General features: G+C 47.5%; 1 protein-coding gene across 1 annotated transcript in view; it reads right to left on the bottom strand.

Annotated features, from left to right (window-relative positions):
* The window catches only part of HSD11B1 (hydroxysteroid 11-beta dehydrogenase 1), a 30,224-nt gene extending 10,973 nt beyond the window's left edge, over positions 1–19,251 (bottom strand). Inside the window, exon 1 of the mRNA XM_075262675.1 lies at positions 19,151–19,251. Within this exon, the coding sequence (XP_075118776.1) occupies positions 19,151–19,238 (88 nt within the window). The 5' untranslated portion in view covers positions 19,239–19,251. The remainder of the gene's footprint in view (positions 1–19,150) is intronic.
* Positions 19,252–22,148: the final 2,897 nt, after the last annotated feature.

The following is a 22,148-nucleotide window of genomic DNA, read 5'->3' as shown; positions in this document are numbered from 1 at the left end:
ACAGTGCCATTGTCTCACTGGGAATTCAAAGAATATATGGGGGTTACGTGCACCCACAATTTTTGCTACTGCTATACAGTGCCATTGTCTCACTGGGAATTCAAAGATTATATTGGGGTTATGTGCACCCACAATTTTTACTACTGGTATACAGTGCCATTGTCTGACTGGGAATTCAAAGAATATATGGGGGTTACGTGCACCCACAATTTTTGCTACTGCTATACAGTGCCATTGTCTCACTGGGAATTCAAAGATTATATTGGGGTTATGTGCACCCACAATTTTTACTACTGGTATACAGTGCCATTGTCTGACTGGGAATTCAAAGAATATATGGGGGTTACGTGCACCCACAATTTTTGCTACTGGCATATAGTGCCATTGTCTGACTGGGAATTCAAAGAATATATGGGGGTTACGTGCACCCACAATTTTTGCTACTGGTAGATAGTGCCATTGTCTCACTGGGAATTCCACAAATAATTTGGGGATTCATTCACCCTACATCTCAGGCTCTTGCCATATTCACCCAGGTTGTCAGTGCTGCACCAGCTCGTTCCCAGACAGCTCGGCCCGAAAAACACGTTACCTATATAGAGGATTTGGACAATGAAGACAACATGTTCTAAATCTAATGTCTGCACCTTCTCCAGAATTAAAATAAAGGCAGCATTTAACTTTCAAATAGCACTGCACAAAGGAAGAGCTTATCAGCTTGTCTCATGACATGCTACTGAAAAGTGTCATTTGTGTATCTTAATGTAAATATAGTTGTATAAGCTTTTTGAGTTTTAGGCACTGCCAAGTTATTTATTACCACCCGCTCCCTTATAATGATGATGACGCCAAAGTCACTGTGGGTGTTCAGAGCTCACAGCTTTGGTTGACATTTGTCTTGCTCTCTGTCGGTACCAGCTGTCTTTTTGGATACCGTAAAGTTATGTTGACTTTATTAACAGCTATAGAAGCTTTAGCCAGGTTGTGACGGTGTGTAACCCTAACAACACTAAGTGGGATACACATTAATAGTCAGTCTATGTACGCTAAACGTATCACTGAAGTAATTTTTTTTCCCTCTCCCCTAATATAAGAAAGGAACAGACATTAGACCTAGACCGGGGTTCGAGGCTTGTAAAAATCCAGTATTATTTGTTCTTCATGATGTGAAATATGTGTTGAAAAGCAACCCAAGATGAAGTCAGCCATGTGTGCCAGTGTGTTACTTGGCATGCCTTTGCTGGCCCCAACTGTAAGGGTCACTCTCCATTTCCTCCATTTTCCACTCCCCTTCACACCATTTGTGGTGAAGCAATGGGATGCACTGAAGTGCACCCTCTAGCCTCGTGTGGGATAGGGACATCAGATGCCACTCCAACCCCCTCGTCTTCCTCCGCCAGCCAACGGTGCGAAGATGAGAGGAGTGTGCTCTGAATGTTTTCTGCCTAGCAGAGGCTAGTTCTCACTTACGAAAATGGCCTCACTTTGACCTGTATATCAGGCACAATGGTGTAGGTTTCAAAGAAACATGGCACCAACAAGTTGGAAAACGTGGGCCATGCGTGGACCGTGTTTGAGTCTGGCAAGCTCCAGATCTGCTACCAGGTTCCAGCCATTATCACAGGCGCAAAAATGCTAGGCCCCAGGTGTAGCAGGGAAAAAAAAATGCCATCTCAGCCAGGATGGCATCCCTGACCTCGGAGGCACTGTGCTGTCTGTCCCCCAAGCTGATGAGCTTCAGCACCGCCTGCTGACGTCTCCCCACACCAGTGTTTTAGCGTTTGCCGCTAGTAGCTGTGGTGGAGGTTGCAGCGTCGTAGGGTTTCAGTCTACTCCTGCCATGGCCTGGGAGAGGAGATAGGCCACCCCAGTTTGCACCCGGGGAACAGACTCCACCACATTCACCCTGCCTGTCATTAAAGATAAGCACTGCAGCATCCCTGACCACAGGCGCTTGTCCATGTGTTGGTGGTCAAGTGGACCTTGCAGCAAAGCGCAGAGCTCTGGGCCCGACTGATGTTATGGGACACATGCAGGCGCAAGGCAGGGACAGCACACCAAGAGAAGTAGTAACGGCTAGGCCCAGCATAGGGAGGTGCCCCAGCTGCCATCTGCTGACGGAAGGCCTGGGTCTCCAGAAGCATAAACAAACACCAACATCTCCAGGGCCAGCAGTTTATCGATGAGGCTGTTAAAGGCTTGGGCATGGGGGTGGGTTGTGTTGTACTTCTGCCTGCAATGAAAAGCTTGGGAAATGTGGAGTGGCTGGGAAGAGGCGCATGATGGTGCAGGCCAAAAGGGCGCATGAGGGTGAACTCCCCAATGTGTCAGAGATAGGTGTGTAGGTGTCCTTGCATCATATACTTGCACCATATTTGGCTTTGGAAGTTAATTTTGTGCCAAAAAGTGGTTAAGACAGCGATCCCTCAGCTACTCCCGTTACACTGTCTATTGAAGTTACCATCTGTGGAAGTGGACCACCATTTCTAAGATCCCAAAGGAAGCAGGCAAGAGATGTGCAGTTCAGAAAAAAAGATGAGAAAATAAGTGTAGGCTGTAGAGCACAGAGGGATCGGAGAGGACAGAGCTGGTGTCGGCCAGGTATTCCCACAACATGCGCCTATACTTGTCCCTCCTGGTGACACTAGGCCCCTGAGTGGCAGTAATTTGTCCACGGGGGCCATTAACGTGTTCCAGACCTAGGAATAAGTCTTCCAACAGGGTAGAGTTTTGCATGCCTTTGCTTCTACCCACTGTTTTTGCTGCTTAGCTTCCCTCCACATCTACACTGCTTTCACCCCTAAACATCACCCCAGTTTATGCCTTTGTTTCTAACCTGTTTTTTTTGTTGAATTAGCTTCCCTCCACATCTACACTGCTTTAGCCCCTAGACATCACCCCTGTTCATGTGGGGTCGGTGGCCTCGTCATCCACCAACTCCTCTTCCAATTGCGCACTGCCCCCTTACTGCAAACTGCACATGACCACAGCTTGCCTTGATGGCAACTGTGTCTCATGATCCCCACTTAGGTCCAGACAAGTCGGTGGCGGGTCCAAAACCCCAAAATTGGAAGGAAATGGCAGATGCTGCAGTATTTCTAACACCTGTTCCTGGTGCTCGGGCCTGGTCTGTGTTGTACCCTGCACCCTGCTTAACGCAGCTGCCATATCCGAAGTTGTGCTGAGCGCATGCTAATGTTTCGTGTCCAGTGCAATGGATGGGATGGGATTTCACATAAGTCTGCCACCCATGGCCACTCATGGTTGAGCAACTGAGGGAGTTGACTTTGACGAACCCGAGGGTTTTGGAGTTGGAACTACATCAAAGGTCTGTGCTGCTCACACACTCTGCTCAACACATGATATGTTTAGTGCCAGCAGTGTGGAGACGTCACACAACAGCCGTTGTTCCAGCAGGTACAGGCATTGTAGGAGTGCATAGAGGCTAGCAGCGGCAACTATAGACTTTAAAAACTATCCGCACAAGCGCCACACTTTCACCAGTAGCTCAGGAACATTGGGGTACCTTTTTCAAAAGATTAGCAGCAATGAGTTAAAAACGTGGCCCAGGCATGGAATATGTTGCAGGCTGCCAAGCTACAGAGCCAATCCCAGGTTACGGCCATTATCACACATGACAACATGCCTGGGCCCAGGTGCAGTGGCAAAAACCACATTGCCGTCTCATCGAGGATGGCATGACTCACTTTGTAGGCAGTGTGCTGTCTGGCCCCCAAGCTGATGAGCTTCAGCACGGCCCGCTGACGTCTCCCCACACCAGTGTTGCAGCGTTTCCAGCTCGTAGCTGGGGTCAATTTAACAGCGGAGGAGGGTGGTGTTTCAGCCCTCCTCCCAGGAATGTTGTGTGGGGAGACAAGTCAGGCCACCACATTTTGCGACCCGGTCCACGCCTCAACTACATTCAACCACTGTGCCCAAATTGAAAGGTAGCGTCCCTGTCCGCATGCACTTGTCCATTCGTAACTGGTCACATGGAACTTTAGGGCTAAGCGCTGAATTTAGGGACCGCCTCATGTTTGGGGGAAAGTGCTGGTGTGGACGGCACAGTGCGGTGGCGCAGTAGACACTCTGCCCAAAAAGGGCAGAGTGTCCCCCAGCCGGGATTCCAACATCTCCTGGGCCAGATTTCTTGAGATGAGGCCGTTGAAGCCTTGGGCATGTGGGTGGGTTGCGCTGTACTTTAGCATGAAATGAAAGGCTTGGGAGATGGGGAGTTGCTGGGAAGAGGCGCATGATGGCGCGGGCAAAAGGAGAAATGGCAGGAAAAGGTGAGGATAAGGGTGAACTCCCCAAAGTGTCAGAGGCAGATGTGGAGGTGTCCTGGCTGCTGGTCTGGACTGCAGCGCCAGCCCTGTCAACAGTGGGAGAGGCAGTGGCCGCCAGGCCAAACGACGATTATCCTGCGCTTGCTCTCACCCACTGAGCCCAGGGCTTGCCTTCCAAATGATGGCACCCGCAAGAGGTGGTGAGATTCCTCTCCGCAGATCTCCAACCCATCTTGGACTTGCAAATTGCACTAAATTTGTCATGTAACTGACATGTATATGATGAGTCTATCCATTGTCTGTTCATTTTGGTGAAATTCAGCCTGTCAGCTGACAGACAGCTGTGCTTGTCAGTGATGATGCCACCGGCTGCTTGTACCCGCAGTTTTTGCTGCTTAGCTTGCCTCCACATCCACACTGCTTTTGCCCCTACACATCACCCCTATCCATGCCTGTGCCTCTAGCCATAAGTCTGCCACCCATGGAAACTCATGGTGCAGAAAGTGAGGGAGCTGACTCTGAGGAACCCTTGGGTTTTGTAGCTGGTACTCCATCAAAGGTCTCTGCTGCTCACACACCCTGCTGAACATACGGTATCTAGGGTTAGAGCGTGTGGTGACCTCGCACAACAGTAGGTGCTTCAGGCAGATGTAGGCCTTGCTGGAGTGTATTGCGGCTAGCTCCAGGTACTGTAGACTTGGGAAAGTGGGTGTCCAAGTGCCGCACTTTCACCCTTAGCTCAGCTAATTTGGGGTATGTTTTTAAAAATCATTGCACCACTACATTGAACACGTGGGCCAGGCATGGAACGTGTTGGAGGCTGGCAAGCTCCAGAGCCCTCCAACAAGACAAAAAAGCCTGGCCCCAGGGGCAGCGGGGATAAACAAATTGCCATCTCATCCAGGATGGCATCCCTGACCTCAGAGGCAGTGTGCTGTCCGTCTCCCAAGCTGATGAGCTTCAGCCCAGCCTGCTGACGTCTCCCCACACCAGTGTTGCAGCGTTTTCAGCTCGTAGCTGGGGTCAATCTAACAGCGGAGGAGGAGGAGGGTGGTGTTTCAGCCCTCCTCCCAGGAATGTTTTGTGGGGAGACAAGTCAGGAAAATTCTTGAAACGGGAGTTTTGCATCTTTGCCCTTGCTGCCTATGGACATCCCTTTGCCTCTAGCCACCATTTTCCCTGCTTTGCTTGCCTCCACATCCACACTGCTTTTGCCCCTAGACATCACCCCAGTCCATGCCTTAGCTTGTACCCCCAGTTTTTCCTGCTTAGCTTGCCTCCACATCCACACTGCTTTTGCCCCTAGACATCACCCCAGTCCATGCCTTAGCTTGTACCCCCAGTTTTTCCTGCTTAGCTTGCCTCCACATCCACACTGCTATTGCCCCTAGACATCACCCCAGTCCATGCCTTAGCTTGTACCCCCAGTTTTTCCTGCTTAGCTTGCCTCCACATCCACACTGCTTTTGCCCCTAGACATCACCCCAGTCCATGCCTTAGCTTGTACCCCCAGTTTTTCCTGCTTAGCTTGCCTCCACATCCACACTGCTTTTGCCCCTAGACATCACCCCAGTCCATGCCTTAGCTTGTACCCCCAGTTTTTCCTGCTTAGCTTGCCTCCACATCCACACTGCTTTTGCCCCTAGACATCACCCCAGTCCATGCCTTAGCTTGTACCCCCAGTTTTTCCTGCTTAGCTTGCCTCCACATCCACACTGCTTTTGCCCCTAGACATCATCCCTATCCATGCCTCTGCCCCTAGCCATAACTCTGCCACCCCTGGAAACTCATGGTGCAGAAACTTTGGGAGCTGACTTTGAGGAACCCTTGGGTTTTGTAGATGGAACTCCATCAAAGGTCTGTGCAGCTCACACACCCTGCTCAAGATATGGTATTGTAGGGTTTCAGCGTGTGTGAATGACGGACAACAGCCTGTGTTTGGACAGATGTAGGCCTTGCTAGAGTGTTTTTAGGCTAGCAGCGACTCCTGTGCACTTGCAAAAGTGGGCGCACAAGCGCCGCATTTTCAACAGTAGCTTCGGTACATTTGGGTATGTTTTTAAAAAACTTTGCACCACTAGGTTAGACGTGGGCCAAACATGGAACGTGTTGGAGGCTGGCAAGCTCCAGAGCCGCTACCAGGTTCCAGCCATTATCACAGGCGTAAAAATGCCAGGCCCCAGGTGTAGCAGGGAAAAAAAATGCCATCTCAGCCAGGATGGCATCCCTGACCTCGGAAGCACTGTGCTGTCTGTCCCCCAAGCTGATGAGCTTCAGCACCGCCTGCTGACGTCTCCCCACACCAGTGTTTTAGCGTTTGCCGCTAGTAGCTGTGGTGGAGGTTGCAGCGTCATAGGGTTTCAGTCTACTCCTGCCATGGCCTGGGAGAGGAGATAGGCCACCCCAGTTTGCACCCGGGGAACAGACTCCACCACATTCACCCTGCCTGTCATTAAAGATAAGCACTGCAGCATCCCTGACCACAGGCGCTTGTCCAAGTGTCGGTGGTCAAGTGGACCTTGCAGCAAAGCGCGGAACTAAGGGCCCACCTGATGTTGAGTGACACGTGCTGGTGCAAGGCGGGGACGCCACACCGGGAGAAGTTGAGACGGCTAGGGACGGCATAGTGAGGTGCCACAGTTGCCATCAGGTCCGGGAAGGCGGGAGTTTCAACAAGCCGGAACGCCAACCTCTCCTGGGCCAGCAGTTTAGCGATGTTGGCGTTTTAGGCTTGCGTGGGTGGGTGGTTAGCGGTGTATTTCTGCCGGCGCTCCAATGTCTGAGAGATGGTGGGTTGTTGTAAAGAAGCGCCTGATGGTGCCTTTGATGGTGCAGGAGAAGGAGATAAGACAGAAACAGGGGAGGATGAGGGAGAAGTCAACAAAGTGGCGGAGGCAGATGAAGTGATGTCCTGGCTCGTCCTCTGGAGTGCATCACCAGCACTGTGAGCAGAGGCAGTGGCATGAACGGCGGGCGACGTTTGTCCTGCCGTTGCTGCCTGCCACTGATTCCATTGCTTGGATTCCAAATGACGGTGCATTGAAGTGGTGGACAGGTTGCTCTTCTCAGGGCCCCTACTCGATTTCGAGAGGCAAATTGTGTAGACGACACTATATCTGTCCTCGGTGCATTCCTTGAAAAAACTCTACACCTTCAAGAAACGTGCCCTCGATGGGGGAGTTTTTCTGGGCTGGGTACAAAAGGGAACATCTTCGGACATTCCGGGTCTGGCCTGGCTTCGGCAAAGCAGCTGACCTCTGCCTCTGGACATGTCTCTGCCTCTAGCTACCCTTTTTGGTGCTGCACCTGCCTCAACATCCACACTACTTTCCCAGCTTGACATCTGCCTTGTCCAGGTGGGGTCGGTGTCCTCGTCGTCCACCACCTCCTCTTCCAACTCCTGTCTCGCCTCCTCCTCCTGCACAATGCGCATGTCAACTGGCTGCCCTGACAGCAACTGCGTCTCATCGTCGTCGATGAGGGTGGGTTGCTGGTCATCCGCCACCAAATCGACCGGAGATGGAATGGAGGAGACTCTAGTGTTTGAGCATCTGGACACAGATACTCGTCTGTTAGGTCTGTGGAATCGCGAAATGGAGGGGCAGGTTGCGGTACAGTCAAAGGAAGGGAGAACAGCTCTGGGGAGCAGGGACAGTTGGGGTTATTGTTCTGGGAAGATTGGGAATTTTGGGTGGAAGGAGGACAAGACTGTTGGGTAAGAGGAGGTAGAGGCTGCCTGGCTGGTGGACAATGTGCTTTAAGCGTTATCCGACAGCCATTGCAAGACCTGTTCCTGGTTCTCGGGCCTACTAATCTTTGTACCATTCAGCCTAGTTAATGTGGAACTTTTGTGCAAAGCGCAGAACTTAGGGCCCGCCTGATGTTAAGGGACACACGCTGGTACAAGGCTCAACTCACCCTAAGTGCCAAAAACACTGCTGGTGCAAGGCTCTACTCATGCCAAGGGCCTCAATCTCTGCTGGTAGCTCAGCTTAAGGTCCTGTAACTTTGTTTGGAAGGGCTCATGTTAAGGGCTAGAAAAGTGAATTTTGGAAGGTCTTACCACATCACACACACACACACACACACACACACTCAAAATGACAGTTAAGGGTGAGGGCTTTTGGAATTCCCATTGCCTATTCCATTTGTGGTTGTCATGGGGAACGTGATTTAAAGGGGTGGTTGTTACTGTTTGTTGAGCTTAAATTGGGGTTTGTGTCCATCCATTTGGGGAGTAAAGAAGGTTTCCAGGTATTTTCCCACTTTGATAGAGGTTTTTTTGAATGTGTAAAGTGTGTAGTTGTTAGGCTGTGATGTTGGGGTAATAGAGGGTCTTTGGTGTGTTAGATGCCCCCAGACATGCTTCCCCTGCTGTCCCAGTGTCATTCCAGAGGTGTTGGCATCATTTCCTGGGGTGTCATAGTGGACTTGGTGACCCTCCAGACACGGATTTGGGTTTCCCCCTTAACGAGTATCTGTTCCCCATAGACTATAATGGGGTTCGAAACCCGTTCGAACACACGAACATTGAGCGGCTGTTCGAATCGAATTTCGAACCTCGAACATTTTAGTGTTCGCTCATCTCTAATAGTTATTTAAAAAAAAAAAAAAAACTTATATACTGTTGGGGTAGGTTCACACAGAGTTTTTTTGCAAGTGTATTTTGACACAGAATCTGCCTCAAAATCCGCCTGCAAAAATGGCTCCCTTTGACTTCAACGGGAGCCGCTCGCTTTTTTTTCCCAAAATAAGAGACATGACCTTTCTTGCCATGGATTCCGCTGCTAAGTCAGCCACAGCGTCTGTGGCTCAAGACACGCTCCTGATTAGGCCCATTCATTCAGGCTTAAACAGGAGCGGGATGCTGCGACGGAATACTGATACTGTATCGGCATCTTATCGCGGCTAGCCGTGCGGAAAGTTTCTGGAAAACGTTTCCGCCACCTTTTCCTCCATGTGAAGATACCCTCAAAGGGATTTTACCACAGAGACACTTGTCCTTTATGTGACCGCTGGGACCCCCCGTGATCAGGAGAATGGGAGATTGAAAGTTTCTATGTAGTCATGAATGAAGTGCTAGTGTTCTATTCACTTTTGTGGGTCTGTCAGAATGGTGACCAGCAGTCCAATAGAAGTGACTGACGCACACCAGCACAAGGTGCACCAGGGAACTTTTGGTATCCTTGGTATCCTTTCTCCTGATTGATGGGTCATTGGTGACACAGTCCCTTTTAACTGTAAAAGTGGAAAACTGAAAGCCTTCAAATAATGTTCAGAATCTTGCAACAGTAGCCTGAGAAAACATTAGAAAAGTATATACCATATATATATATATATATATATATATATATATATATATATATATATATATATATATATATACACTAGTAGAATACCCACGGCTTCGCTCACGGAAAATATGTTAAATTATTGATTATGCTAAAGTAAAATTTTCAGAGTCAGACTGAAATTGACATTTTCAGAGCTACAGTAGATCTTTTTTTCCACTTTAAATTTTTATTATTTTGGCATTTTACTAATTTGGCATAACATTGATGTGAACAACTTTTTTTTTCATTTCAACATTTTTATTGATTTTACATATTCAATACATATTATGTAGTATAAACTATTACAACTATTTTTTGAACTATTTTTTGTCAAAAATTAAAATTTATGCACCTTACACAAACATATAAAACATTTACGGTTTACATTTACAGTGGTGTAACTACCGGGGTAACAGTGGTAGCAGCTGCCACAGGGCCCGGGAAATTAGGGGCCCAGCGACAGCCAATACCGCTGCGTCTTTGTTTTTTTTTTAATAGGCCGTTACTGGCTGGAGTTACTCCAGACGGTAACAGGCCCTATTTACTTACCGATTCTGGCAACGGCCGGGGTCGGAAGGTGACACCACGGGCCCCACAAACAGTATTATTATACTCAAGGGTCTGAAAAGACCCCCAAGTATAATGACCAGAGGCCCAGGAGAGATAATGGAAAATAAAAAAACTGTGTTACTTACCTCTCCTAGGCAAGCTTCGGGCCTACTTGTGTGATGTCCCTGACTTCACATGATCAGGGCCTGTGTCCTTTGCGTTGCAACACAGGCCCCCCGAGTCACATGACGTCCCAGATGTCATTGCAGATGGCCGCCATCATCAGGGAGTACAGCGAAGCCAAGGATAGGTAAGTAACAGTGTTTTTTTATGTTTGTATCCCTCCTGGATCTCCGATTATTATATTCTGGGTTCTGAAAAGTCCGCACAGTATAATAATTGTTCATGGTGTCGGTTGGGGTCTTCAGCATCGGGAGGGGGGGGTGGGGCCATGTCAAAAGTTCGCCACGTGGGGCAACACGGTGGCTCAGCGGTTGGCACTGCAGCCTTGCAGCGCTGGAGTCCTGGGTTTGAATCTCGCCAGGAACAACATCTGCAAGGAGTTTGTATGTTCTCCCCGTGTTTGCGTGGATTTCCTCCCATTCTACAAAGACATACTGATAGGAAAAAGAAAAAAAAAGTACATTGTGATGCCTATAAGGAGCTCACAATCTACATTTAAAAAAAAAAAAAAGTTTACCACGGGTCCCACTTCCCGCCATTCCTAGTTATGCCACGGATTTACACCCAATTAACAACATAGTGCAACCCTTTCCCCCTCCCTCCAGTGTAATGTATAAGTAGTTCATGGACAAAAGAGTAATATTGGTTTCCAGTTACACAACTATCTATTGTAGGGATTCAGTGATGAAAGCTCCCTGTATAGTAAGTAATACTGACAATCTTACTATGAGGCAGTTTTCGCCTGACCAATATCACTGCTCAGTAAGGCTGCTTGCACACTACAGTAACACTACAGTCTCCGGCCCGTGGTTTCTACATCTCCATATACTTCTATGGAGCCTGCAAAATTCCCAGCTTTGTGCACAAAGAAGTCTATGGAACTGCCAAATCCATGGCCTGGATATAGGCCTATAGTGTGCAAGCAGCCACTAAGGATACCAGACGTGTTTTGTCAGTGCATGCGTGTGTGTACATGTGTGTGATCTTTGTGTATGTATGCGTGTGGGCATGCACGTGTGTATGGCCTGTGGATATGTATACGTGCATGCGCGTGTGATGCATGTGTATGTATGCGTGTGCATGCACGTGTGTCGTCTGTGCATGTGTGTGCGCGCACGTGTGTGTGCGAATGTGTGTGATCCATGTGTATGTAAGCGTGTGTGCATGCACGTGTGTGGTTTGTGTATATGTATGTGTGTATTTGTGTGTGTGTGCACACACGTGATCCATGTGTATGTATGCATGTGTGCATGTACGTGTGTGGTCCGTGTATATGTATGTGCGCATGTGATCCATGTGTTCCTGCATGAAACTGGGGACAGAGATGGAGGGGGCCCAAAGAAACTGGGGGGCAAAGGAAGGGGAGGGGGGAACAGCATGACACTGGGGCAGATGGAGGGGGGGAGAACAGCATGACACTGGGGCAGATGGAGGGGGTGGGGAGAGAACGCCATGGAACTGGGGACAGAGATGGAGGGGGCCCAATGAAACTGAGGGGGCAAATGAAGGGGGGGGGGGGGAACGGCATGACACTGGGGAAGGGGGTGGGGAGAGAACGGTATGAAACTGGGGACAGAGATGGAGGGGGCCCAATGAAACTGAAGGGGCAAATGAAGGGGAGGGGGGGGGTGGCATGACACTGGGGCAGAGACGGGGGACATTAAACTGTGGGCAGATGAAGGGGGAGAACGTGATGAAACTGGGGACAGGAATGGAGGGGGACATGAAACTGGGGGCAGAGGAAGGGTGTATATGAAACTGGGGGAGAGATGGAGGGGGGCATATAATTTACGGGTGACTGTAGGAGGATTATACTGTGTGGGAGCACATACTAAATGAATGAGAATGGGTGGAATCAACATAAAAGTGGGTGGAACTAAATTTGCCGCGGCGCACATTTTGCCCCTCTTTCTACTCTTTAAAAGATTGGGAGGTATGGCGTTGGTGACGCCACACTCCTGCATGACATCACTCGCTTCATCTGCAACGCACAGTGTCTCGACTCCCCCCACCTCCTTTACAAGAGGGCCCACTGAGGCTCTGTCGCCCAAGGGCCCATAAAAACCTGGAGCCGGCCCTGTATATATATATATCTTTCTTTACAGAGCTGTTGCTACGTGTTGCAGAATGGCTACAAAAGGAATAGGAAATATATAGGAAACTCTTTTATACTTCAACTTTCTGCTCAATCCGCTCCTGGCTTTTCTTTAAAAAAAAACCCCAGCAAACTCTGCAACAAAAAAGGTTTTGCAATGTGTGGGCCATAGCCTAAATAACTACTTGGTACAAGAAGCATCAAACAGGTATCCATGATCTAGTAAAGAACCAGATTTCTACTGACAACACAAAAGTTTATTACAGTTTGTACAAGAAGCCAAGAGTAGTCCAAATAACTGATCTGTGATTATTATATAACAACAAAGATAAACAATATAAAGTTAAAGGGGTATTCCCAACTCGCTTGTTCACCATGGCAGAATGAGCGCTGAATAAAAAGACTCCCATTGACTTGAATGGGTTCCGTTTTCCCGCGCAGAACCCGTTGAAATCAATGGGACATAAAGCCTCCCATTGATTTCAATGGGTTCCGCGCGGAAAATGGAACCCATTGAAGTCAATGGGAGTCTTTTTTTCAACACTGATTCTACCACGAGTTATCGTGCCGGAATCAGCGCCAACTTCCTCTGTGTGAATGCCCCCTTTGGCATACTGCGGTGAGAAGTATTGAGATAAATGCAATCCCACTCTATGCCCTTGGTCCTGGCAGCAAGAAAGTTTTTTTTTCCTCTATAAACCTGTGTAATATAATATAAATTTATTGTGCACCAGATGCGCAAGTACCGTGGTAGCAACCATAGCGGCTGGAATAACCCCAGCAGATAACAGGCCCCATTTACTTACCGATACCTATACTGTGCAGAGGGGCCACTGCATGACAGTATACTGTATGGAGGCTGCTATGAAACATAATACTGTGTGCAGGGCCGCCATCAGGAATTTTGGGGCCCCATACAGCCTAAGTGTCTGCCCCCCCCCCCCGGCTGCCGCCATTTTAAAACTACTTTATTTTGCGACATACCAATTCTGTATTACATTTCCCTTTATTTAGCAGCATTACAAGGCTTCATCAGATTCTATTTGCAGGTAAAATCTGCTACGTGTAAAAGCGCCTATAGAGAGCCAGCACCATCTATAAGAGCCCTCCTAATAAATCCTCAGGGCTTATTCACATTACGTTTTTGGCCTCCCTTGCCGGGATACGTTGGTAACCAGTCAGAATCAGCTGTCAACTTATCCCTGCACGAAGAACTGGCCATTAAAAAAAAAAGGGGGGCCTGCAGTTCTCCGTGCAGGGATAAGTGGGGAGCTGAATGTGACTGGTTACCAACGTATCCCGGCAAGGGAGGCCAAAAACGCAATGTGAATACTCCTTTAAAGTGAAAGTCCCACCCCCAAACAGGCTGCTATGCTAGTAGCATAGCCGCCTACATCATTATTAATACAAAGCACACATACCTTTGGAGGTCTTGTGTGCTTTGTAGTTCTCCAGCTAAAAACTTATATATTATATATTATTGCCCCAGTTCCCTCTCCGCAGTGCCGCACACCCGATGCCCCAACAATTCCCCTTCCCCCCCCGTCCACCTTCTAACATCTTTCCACTGCCCCCTGTACCCATACCTCCCAACTTTTGAAGAACCAAAAGAGGGACGCGGCAAATTTAGCCCCACCCACCGTTATGTTGACTCCACCCATTCTCATTAATTTTTCATGTGTCCGCACACAGTATAATCCTCCTACAGTCACCCGTACATTATATGTCCCCCCTCTATCTCTCCCCCAGCTTCATATACACCCTTCATCTGCCCCCAGTTTCATGTCTCCCACCCAATCTCTGCCCCCAGATTAATGTCCGCCCATCCATTTCTGCCCCCAGTTTCATGTTCCCCCCCTCCATCTCTGCCCCCAGTTTCATGTCCCTTCCATCTCTACCCCAAGATTCATGCCCTCCATCTCTGCCCCCATATTCATGTCCCCTCCATCTCTGCCCCCATATTCATGTCCCCTCCATCTCTGTCCCCATATTCATGTCCCCTCCATCTCTGCCCCCATATTCATGTCCCCTCCATCTCTGCCCCCATATTCATGCCCCCTCCATCTCTGCCCCCATATTCATGTCCCCTCCATCTCTGCCCCCATATTCATGTCCCCTCCATCTCTGCCCCCATATTCATGTCCCTCCATCTCTGCCCCCATTGTCATGCCGTCCTCTCCGTCTCTGCCCCCATATTCATGTCCCCTCCATCTCTGCCCCATATTCATGTCCCTCCATCTCTGCCCCCATTGTCATGTCGTCCTCTCCATCTCTGCCCCCATATTCATGTCCCCTCCATCTCTGCCCCCATTGTCATGTCGTCCTCTCCATCTCTGCCCCCATATTCATGTCCCCTCCATCTCTGCCCCATATTCATGTCCCTCCATCTCTGCCCCCATTGTCATGTCGTCCTCTCCATCTCTGCCCCCATATTCATGTCCCCTCCATCTCTGCCCCCATTGTCATGTCGTCCTCTCCATCTCTGCCCCCATATTCATGTCCCCTCCATCTCTGCCCCCATTGTCATGTCGTCCTCTCCATCTCTGCCCCCATATTCATGTCCCCTCCATCTCTGCCCCCATATTCATGTCCCCTCCATCTCTGCCCCCATATTCATGTCCCCTCCATCTCTGCCCCCATATTCATGTCCCCTCCATCTCTGCCCCCATATTCATGTCCCCTCCATCTCTGCCCCCATATTCATGTCCCCTCCATCTCTGCCCCCATATTCATGTCCCCTCCATCTCTGCCCCCATATTCATGTCCCCTCCATCTCTGCCCCCATTGTCATGTCGTCCTCTCCATCTCTGCCCCCATATTCATGTCCTCTCCATCTCTGCCCCCAGTGTCATGCCGTCCTCTCTCTGCCCCCAGTTTCACGTTCCACATTACACTGACTGACTTACCTTCTCCTTCGTTCCCTCGCAGCTCTCTGCACGCCTCTCTCTCACTGGCGCACAGTTATAGACGCGATGTGACGTCATCACATCGCGTCTACAAGCCAGTAGCGGAGGCGGCGAAGCGAGGAGCTGACACAGGTCAGCTCCTCGCTTCAGCCGCATATGTGACAGCGAGAGAGGCGCGCAGCGGCAAAGCAAGGAGCTGACCTGTCAGCACCTCGCTTCGCCGCCGATTACTGGCTTGTAGACGCGATGGCTGAAGTGAGGAGCTGACCTGTGTCAGCTCCTTGCTTCACCGCTGCCGCCGGCTACTGGCTTTTAGACGCGATGTGATCACATCGCGTCTACAAGCCAGTAGCAGCGGCGGCGGCTGCGAAGCGAGGAGCTGACACATGTCAGCTCCTCGCTTCAGCTGCATATGTGTCAGGGAGAGAGGCGCGCAGCGGCGAAGCGAGAAGCTGACCTGTGTCAGCTCCTTGCTTCAGCCGCGTATGTCTTCAACTCAGATCTGCGTCCTCTGGATGCAGATCTGAGTTGAAATAGGACATACACAATGACTGCTACGGGCGCCAGGGAGCCGGCACACGGTGGCGGGCCAAAACCGGGCCCCCCCCATTTTTCAATTTGGCCGGGCCCCTGACGCCAGTACCAGTAGTACTGCCCTATCGGCAGCCCTGACTGTGTGCAGTGGCCGCTATTGGACACTATACTGTGTATTAATGGGACATTATACTGAATAGAGGCTAGGAAAAAGTGGCTCTATGCCATGGGGGTGGAGGGGGGGGGGGGGGAGTCAGAACTTTGCTGAGGGGACCAATCTTTGCAAGTTACACCTCTGCTGTGCATATTTGATCTGCATTACTATAGATTTCTAGTAATCATAATAAATGATCTTTCATGGTAAAGGCAATGTCTATGTCTACTGAGGTACTTCATAGTAATAATAATAATAATAATAATAATAATAATAATAATAATAATAATACATTTTATTTATATAGCGCCAACATATTCCGCAGCACTGTACAATTTATAGGGTTCAGATACAGACAGACATACATAACAAAGAACGTCATTTCACACAATGGGACTGAGGGCCCTGCTCAAAAGAGCTTACAATCTATGAGACTATCTATAGTACCCTGTCCATCCCAGCCATAGTGCGGGCACCGCAATTTCGCGCATGCGCAGTACGTTCGTCAATCTTCGCCGAACAGAGCATACTGCGCAGGTGTCCGACAGACGCTGAAGAAGCAAGGGGAGGATACAGAAGACCATAGAGGCGGCGCTGCGGTCGGTTTTCGAGCTGCAATGGGGACGCCCCCATCGCTGCGAGAGAACTAATTAGCATACCGGTACAAACCGGTATTTTGAACGAACGGCGCGGCGGAGAGCCCATCCAAAGGTAGGAGACGAATAGCCTTTCTAAAGGCTATTCCGACATGTTAACTAGAAAAAAATGTGTTTTAGTGGTAGAATCCCTTTAAACTCTAGAGAGTGCTCCCTGCTTCACCATCTGGCTGCTGTCTGGCTGCTGTCTTTAAAAGGGAACATAAAACGTGGGGTAGACATGAAGGAAATTTAATAAATTCAGTATACCAAAAAAATTAAAAAAAAAAAGAAAAAAAAAAGTAAATATTTGCAAATGGCTGCTTTGTGCCCTACATGCCAGTTTTCAGAAGCGTGGGCATTACAGGGGGCTTATCAGGAGGGATCTGCAGCCTGGCAGATTTACCATAATTTATGCCAAAAATGCCGATAGATTGGAGTTCCTGGAACACAGCAATCTAGCGTTGCGTATGATTATGTAGGAAGGTGTTGCTTAATAAATTAGACGCATATGCTTTCTAGTGCACAGGGGGATTAAAAATGGTGAATAAAATGCCAGTCCTGGAAAATAGTCCTCATGGTTATGTCAGGTATAGTAGTAACTAGAGATGAGCGAGAACTGTTCGGATCAGCCGATCCGAACAGCACGGTCCATAGAAATGAATGGAAGCACCTGGTACTTCCGCTTTGACGGCGGACGGCCGCTTAACCCCCCGTGTGCCGGCTACGTCCATTCATTTCTATGCGAGCGTGCTGTTCGGATCGGCTGATCCGAACAGTACTCGCTCATCTCTAGTAGTAACATTAGTACAACAGTGCTGACTAAGTACATTTCTAATGCACACAGTATGAATGTTTTTAGGGTTTAGTGGACAGTGCCCTTAGACCTAAATACCTCTGTTCTGTATGGGTTCACCTTGACACGATTGTCTACTCTACTGTCACTGTCATCTGCTAGTTAATGATTACCAAGAACTGCTCTTTTATATAACTGACAAGAAAAAGTAAGATAAGATATTGTATATATCTGTGGAGTTTTAGATGCTAGCAATCTTGAAAGGTGACCATGAATATTCCATTATATTACACTGTGAAAGGTTAATGCAGGGTATAAAACAATTGCACAGACACTACAGTCTGGTGAACTCTAGAACTGATACAGATAAAATATAATAACTGAGCATAACTTCACATCAGCATAAAACATGATTTCTAACATTGCTTTTTGTATATCTAAACAGTGCAGATAAGTGCCTAAAGTGCTATGGTCCCTTTATTCTAGTCATCAGCATTGTTTCTAGATTTGATGTTGGACTCATTTAGAAATTTTACAATTCTAGAAAAAAAAAAATTCTGGTCAAGTTATTCATTAGTAAGTGCATACTCAAGTATCGACAGCCGCATGTGGCTTATACCCAATGATTATATAGTAGAATCATGCACTCTGGTGACCACACGATTCTGTAGCTTCTGGCTGTGACTGCGGCTACATGAGCACGAACCCTAAACATATAAAACAATATAATCACAATTACAAGAAATAAACATTTCTGCTAACAAAGAATATTGCATGAAACTTTGCTCTCATAACAACCAGCCAGGTATTTTGTAAGCTTATATGCAGGAATTTTAACCCATGATTGCTTAAGCTCCTCCATCAAGCTGGATTGTATTGCTGCGGAAAAGATAAAGAGCAGCTACTAGTGAGGTGACCAGACTAAGCCATTGCACACAAAAGTTAGGGCCCACATCCCTTTTTTTTTTTTAGTGCACATAGTCCATTTTTTAGAGTCACCATGCTGCCTTGCACTTGTTTAGTATATTTGCAGCAGTATTTTAGATTTTTGATGGCCTGTCCTCAGTAAAGCACAACAATATCACATTGGGGGGTTTCGACTATCCAGCACCCCCACTGATCAAATGTTAGAATGGGCTAGCTTCACTGTATACCGATAACAGCACCATATAGTGTTGCAGCTGTACCTAGTATAATGGCTTAGTTTCATTCATTCATTTGAATGAGATTGAGCTAAATGAAGGATCACGACTGACATGTGTTATCAGTCACTAAGAAGAGGAAAGGCAATGCATCCCCTTATAATCAGCTGAATGGTGGAGAAGCCAGGTATTGTAATCCCACCAAAGCCAAGAAGGATTGCATACTCTACACTACTTTTAAAGACCGGTCCTTAGTATCTCTCCCCTAATAGGTCAGTTGTTTGTAGATATTCATAGATACATTACAATACTTGATACTTAAAGCGTGCATAAACTAATACATTTGTGTAGCAAAAGAAATATAAAAAGCCCTCATGAAGCCATCTTGAAGTGTCTATATGCATCTCCTGTGCCTCATGATAATAACAGGATCATTTTAAAAGGTCCCAGTAAAAATAAGCACCTACAGTTTTTAACAGCAATACTTTATATAGGATCAGGCTAAAAACAAGCTAAATAGAAACACGACATACGTACCAGGTTTAAATTCATTTTTCCCAGAGTAAAAGTACACAGCCAGTAGGATCCCGATCAGGGCAAACAATGCTTTCTTTAGTAAGGCCATGGTGATATGTATATAGACTGAGAGAAGTTCACATTCACAGAGCATTCATTACATGTGCTGCAGTGTGGAGAAGGCTTCTGTAGTGCGAGGCCAGGCTGGGGCTGGATTAACTGGATAACAAGGAAGGCAGGCCCAGAGGCAAGGCTTTTGTTATCTCTCACACACTGAGTATACGCTGACTGATTCTGCAAGTTAAAACACGTTCAGAATCAGCGCGTACAAAGCAGATCCCATTCATTTAAATGGGAGCCGGCATACGTGCGCTCCCCATTGAACTCAATGTGAGGCTTTTTCCTTATTGATTGCATGATAGCTCCCGCGTATCACATTGAAACCAATAGGGAAAAAAGCAGCCCATTCATTTCAATGGGGAGCGCACGTATGCCAGCTCCCATTTAAATGAATGGGATCTGCTTTGTAAGTGCTGATTCTGAACGTGTTTTAACTTGCAGAATCAGTCAGCGTATACTTAGTGTGAATGCACCCCAAAGAGTCTAAGAACATGATTCTAACTTGTTTATATGCTGTTTTCACTTCAATGATTAATTTTGTGAGCTGAACTATGGGTCCATTCACACGGAGTAAACACGCGCTCTTTTTGGCAGAATAAATGTGTAAAGAATACATGTGTAAAAAATAACACTCCCATTGACTTCAATGACATTTTTTACACGTGTAAAAAACGCACCAGAAAACGCGATGTGTATTCTTTACACGTGTATTCTGCCAAAATGAGCGCATGTTTACTCCGTGTGAATGGACCCTTCATTGTAAATCGTTATAACCGTTTTAGATATGTGTCTAGTATGTGTGCCATACAATTTTTTTGTTTGTTTTTTTCTTATGTATTTATTTTTATTTTTATTTTTTGCTAAAGCAAAAACAAGATGCTATCTTTTGATTTTCAGCAACCTCTAACAATGAAAATATAAAAAAAACTGATGAAAAATACATACCTCCCAACTTTCAAAGGACAGAAGGAGGGACAAAATGTGCAACATGTCGCTAGCAGAAAAAAGATCTTTAGCGGTCTCCATAGACCACCATTGTGAGTGGGTGGATTATGATGTGGATTCCGCGCCATAATCCGCCCCCTCCATGCCCACGTGAACGAGCCCTTAAATTATTGTGCATACTTATATATATTTGGTTACTTATAACAGTACACACTTCAACTTCTCTGGCCCCTCTATGGTATATGTGTGAATCATAATTACTCTTTGTGCTCTTTTCACTGTTACTCCCACTAAAGTAAGATTTTCTGTGTTTTTAATTGATTTTAAACTTAAATTCTTTTTCTGCTCAAGTAGCTAATGAATAAAGTATATTTTTGTACAGCTTATATTTTTGTGGACATTATTCATTATTGTACTAGCCTTGATACTAGATAGGTATATAAAATCTTTACTGAGGCCACTGGACCCTTTTACCTACTTGCTTAAAGGGGTTGTCCCATCACAAGGATCCTATCTATACTGCTGGTTAATGTGGATGTAAGACTTTTCCTAAATACACTGCTTCAGCAAAACTGCTTTGTTTGTCCACTATCTTACTTTATTCAATTCATTGTTGACACAGCCCTTGACTTATCTGCTCAAAAGTCAAGTGATGTGCCTGCCTGCTCTCAGGGGGGAGGGAGGAGGGGCTAAGTGTACAGGAGCCAGCCTGTGTATCTAGCTATTCCTGTGTCTACACCACGTGACCTAGCTTCCTGCTCTCAGATAGAGGAGAGGAGCTGCATTCATTTCTGTACTGTCTTCTGTTCTCCCAGTTATCAGGCTAGCTATCTCATTTGTGTTCATTATGGCAGAGACAGGCAGTCTCTGTATGTAACACAGAATGGAGTTGCTCCTGCCTGTACTTCATAGTCCAATATGGATGGGCGGAGCTACACACGAATTTGGTGGCGGAGCTAAACGGCAGGTTGCATGTGAAACCCCGCCCACCAAATGATGCAAGAAACCAGGAAGAAAGAAGATTTTACAGCAGTGAAGACTGCTGAGTATGCAACGTGGGAATACCCCTTTAATGTCCCCCAGAGACAACTGGGTAAAAAAAACCATCCAAACTATTTCTTTACTTATGCACTGCTGCTACAACACTCATTGCTTTTCACTGGAAGAGGGTGCTCCCCCCATGGGTTCCTGAGTTGGCCACATGAAGGACGTCCATAGTCTGGAGTTTCTGACTGCCTCTCTTAACTAAACCGTTGAAGCTTTCAATGCCATATGGTCTTCCTGACATGCCTAATGTATCATGCAAGGTCTCTAACTCATATCCCCTCCTTTCTGTGTTACTTCTGTTTAGTTAGTTTGGTGTGCATCTCCATGTTAAACTACCTAATGTTCAGTCAACTTACTATGGCATGTTTTTCATGTTTTATTTTTCTTATTGTATATTATATTATACTAGTTATAATATTATATTAGTTATTGTATATTTTATAACTTTCAATAAAAATCACAGTTAAAAAAAAAAAGAGGGAACTAGAACTAGTAAGAAGGCTCTATACAGCGCTGCACCTCCCATGAGGCGACCTGAAGTGACCGCTTCAGGCGGCGCTATGAAGGGACCCCGGGGGAGGGCGGCATTTTTGCTGACCTAAGCCAGTCCAGGACAAGCTGTCCTGGACTGGCTTAGCGTTACCGTCTCGGCAGCCCAGCACGGGAAGTGAGCGGTGGATTGGGGCGGCCCTGTGGACGCAGCGCTGCTCCAGCGGCCGCCCCTCACGCTTAGCAGAGAGCAAGTCCTCTCCCTGCCTGCTCTCTGCCTGCTAACGACGCTCACTCCGCCCCCCTCCGCACGGCCCTGCCCCCTCCCCGGGGGGGGGGGGGGTGTTGGGCGGCTTTCTGACGTCCGCCTCAGGCGGCACAAACCCTAGGTTCACCCCTGGCTCTATAATAAGGGGAA

This window comes from Leptodactylus fuscus, chromosome 2 (genome assembly GCF_031893055.1).
Source record: "Leptodactylus fuscus isolate aLepFus1 chromosome 2, aLepFus1.hap2, whole genome shotgun sequence".
NCBI lineage: Eukaryota > Metazoa > Chordata > Amphibia > Anura > Leptodactylidae > Leptodactylus > Leptodactylus fuscus.
The sequence above is the reverse complement of the archived record's forward strand: the minus strand, read 5'-3'. Positions and strand labels throughout refer to the sequence as shown.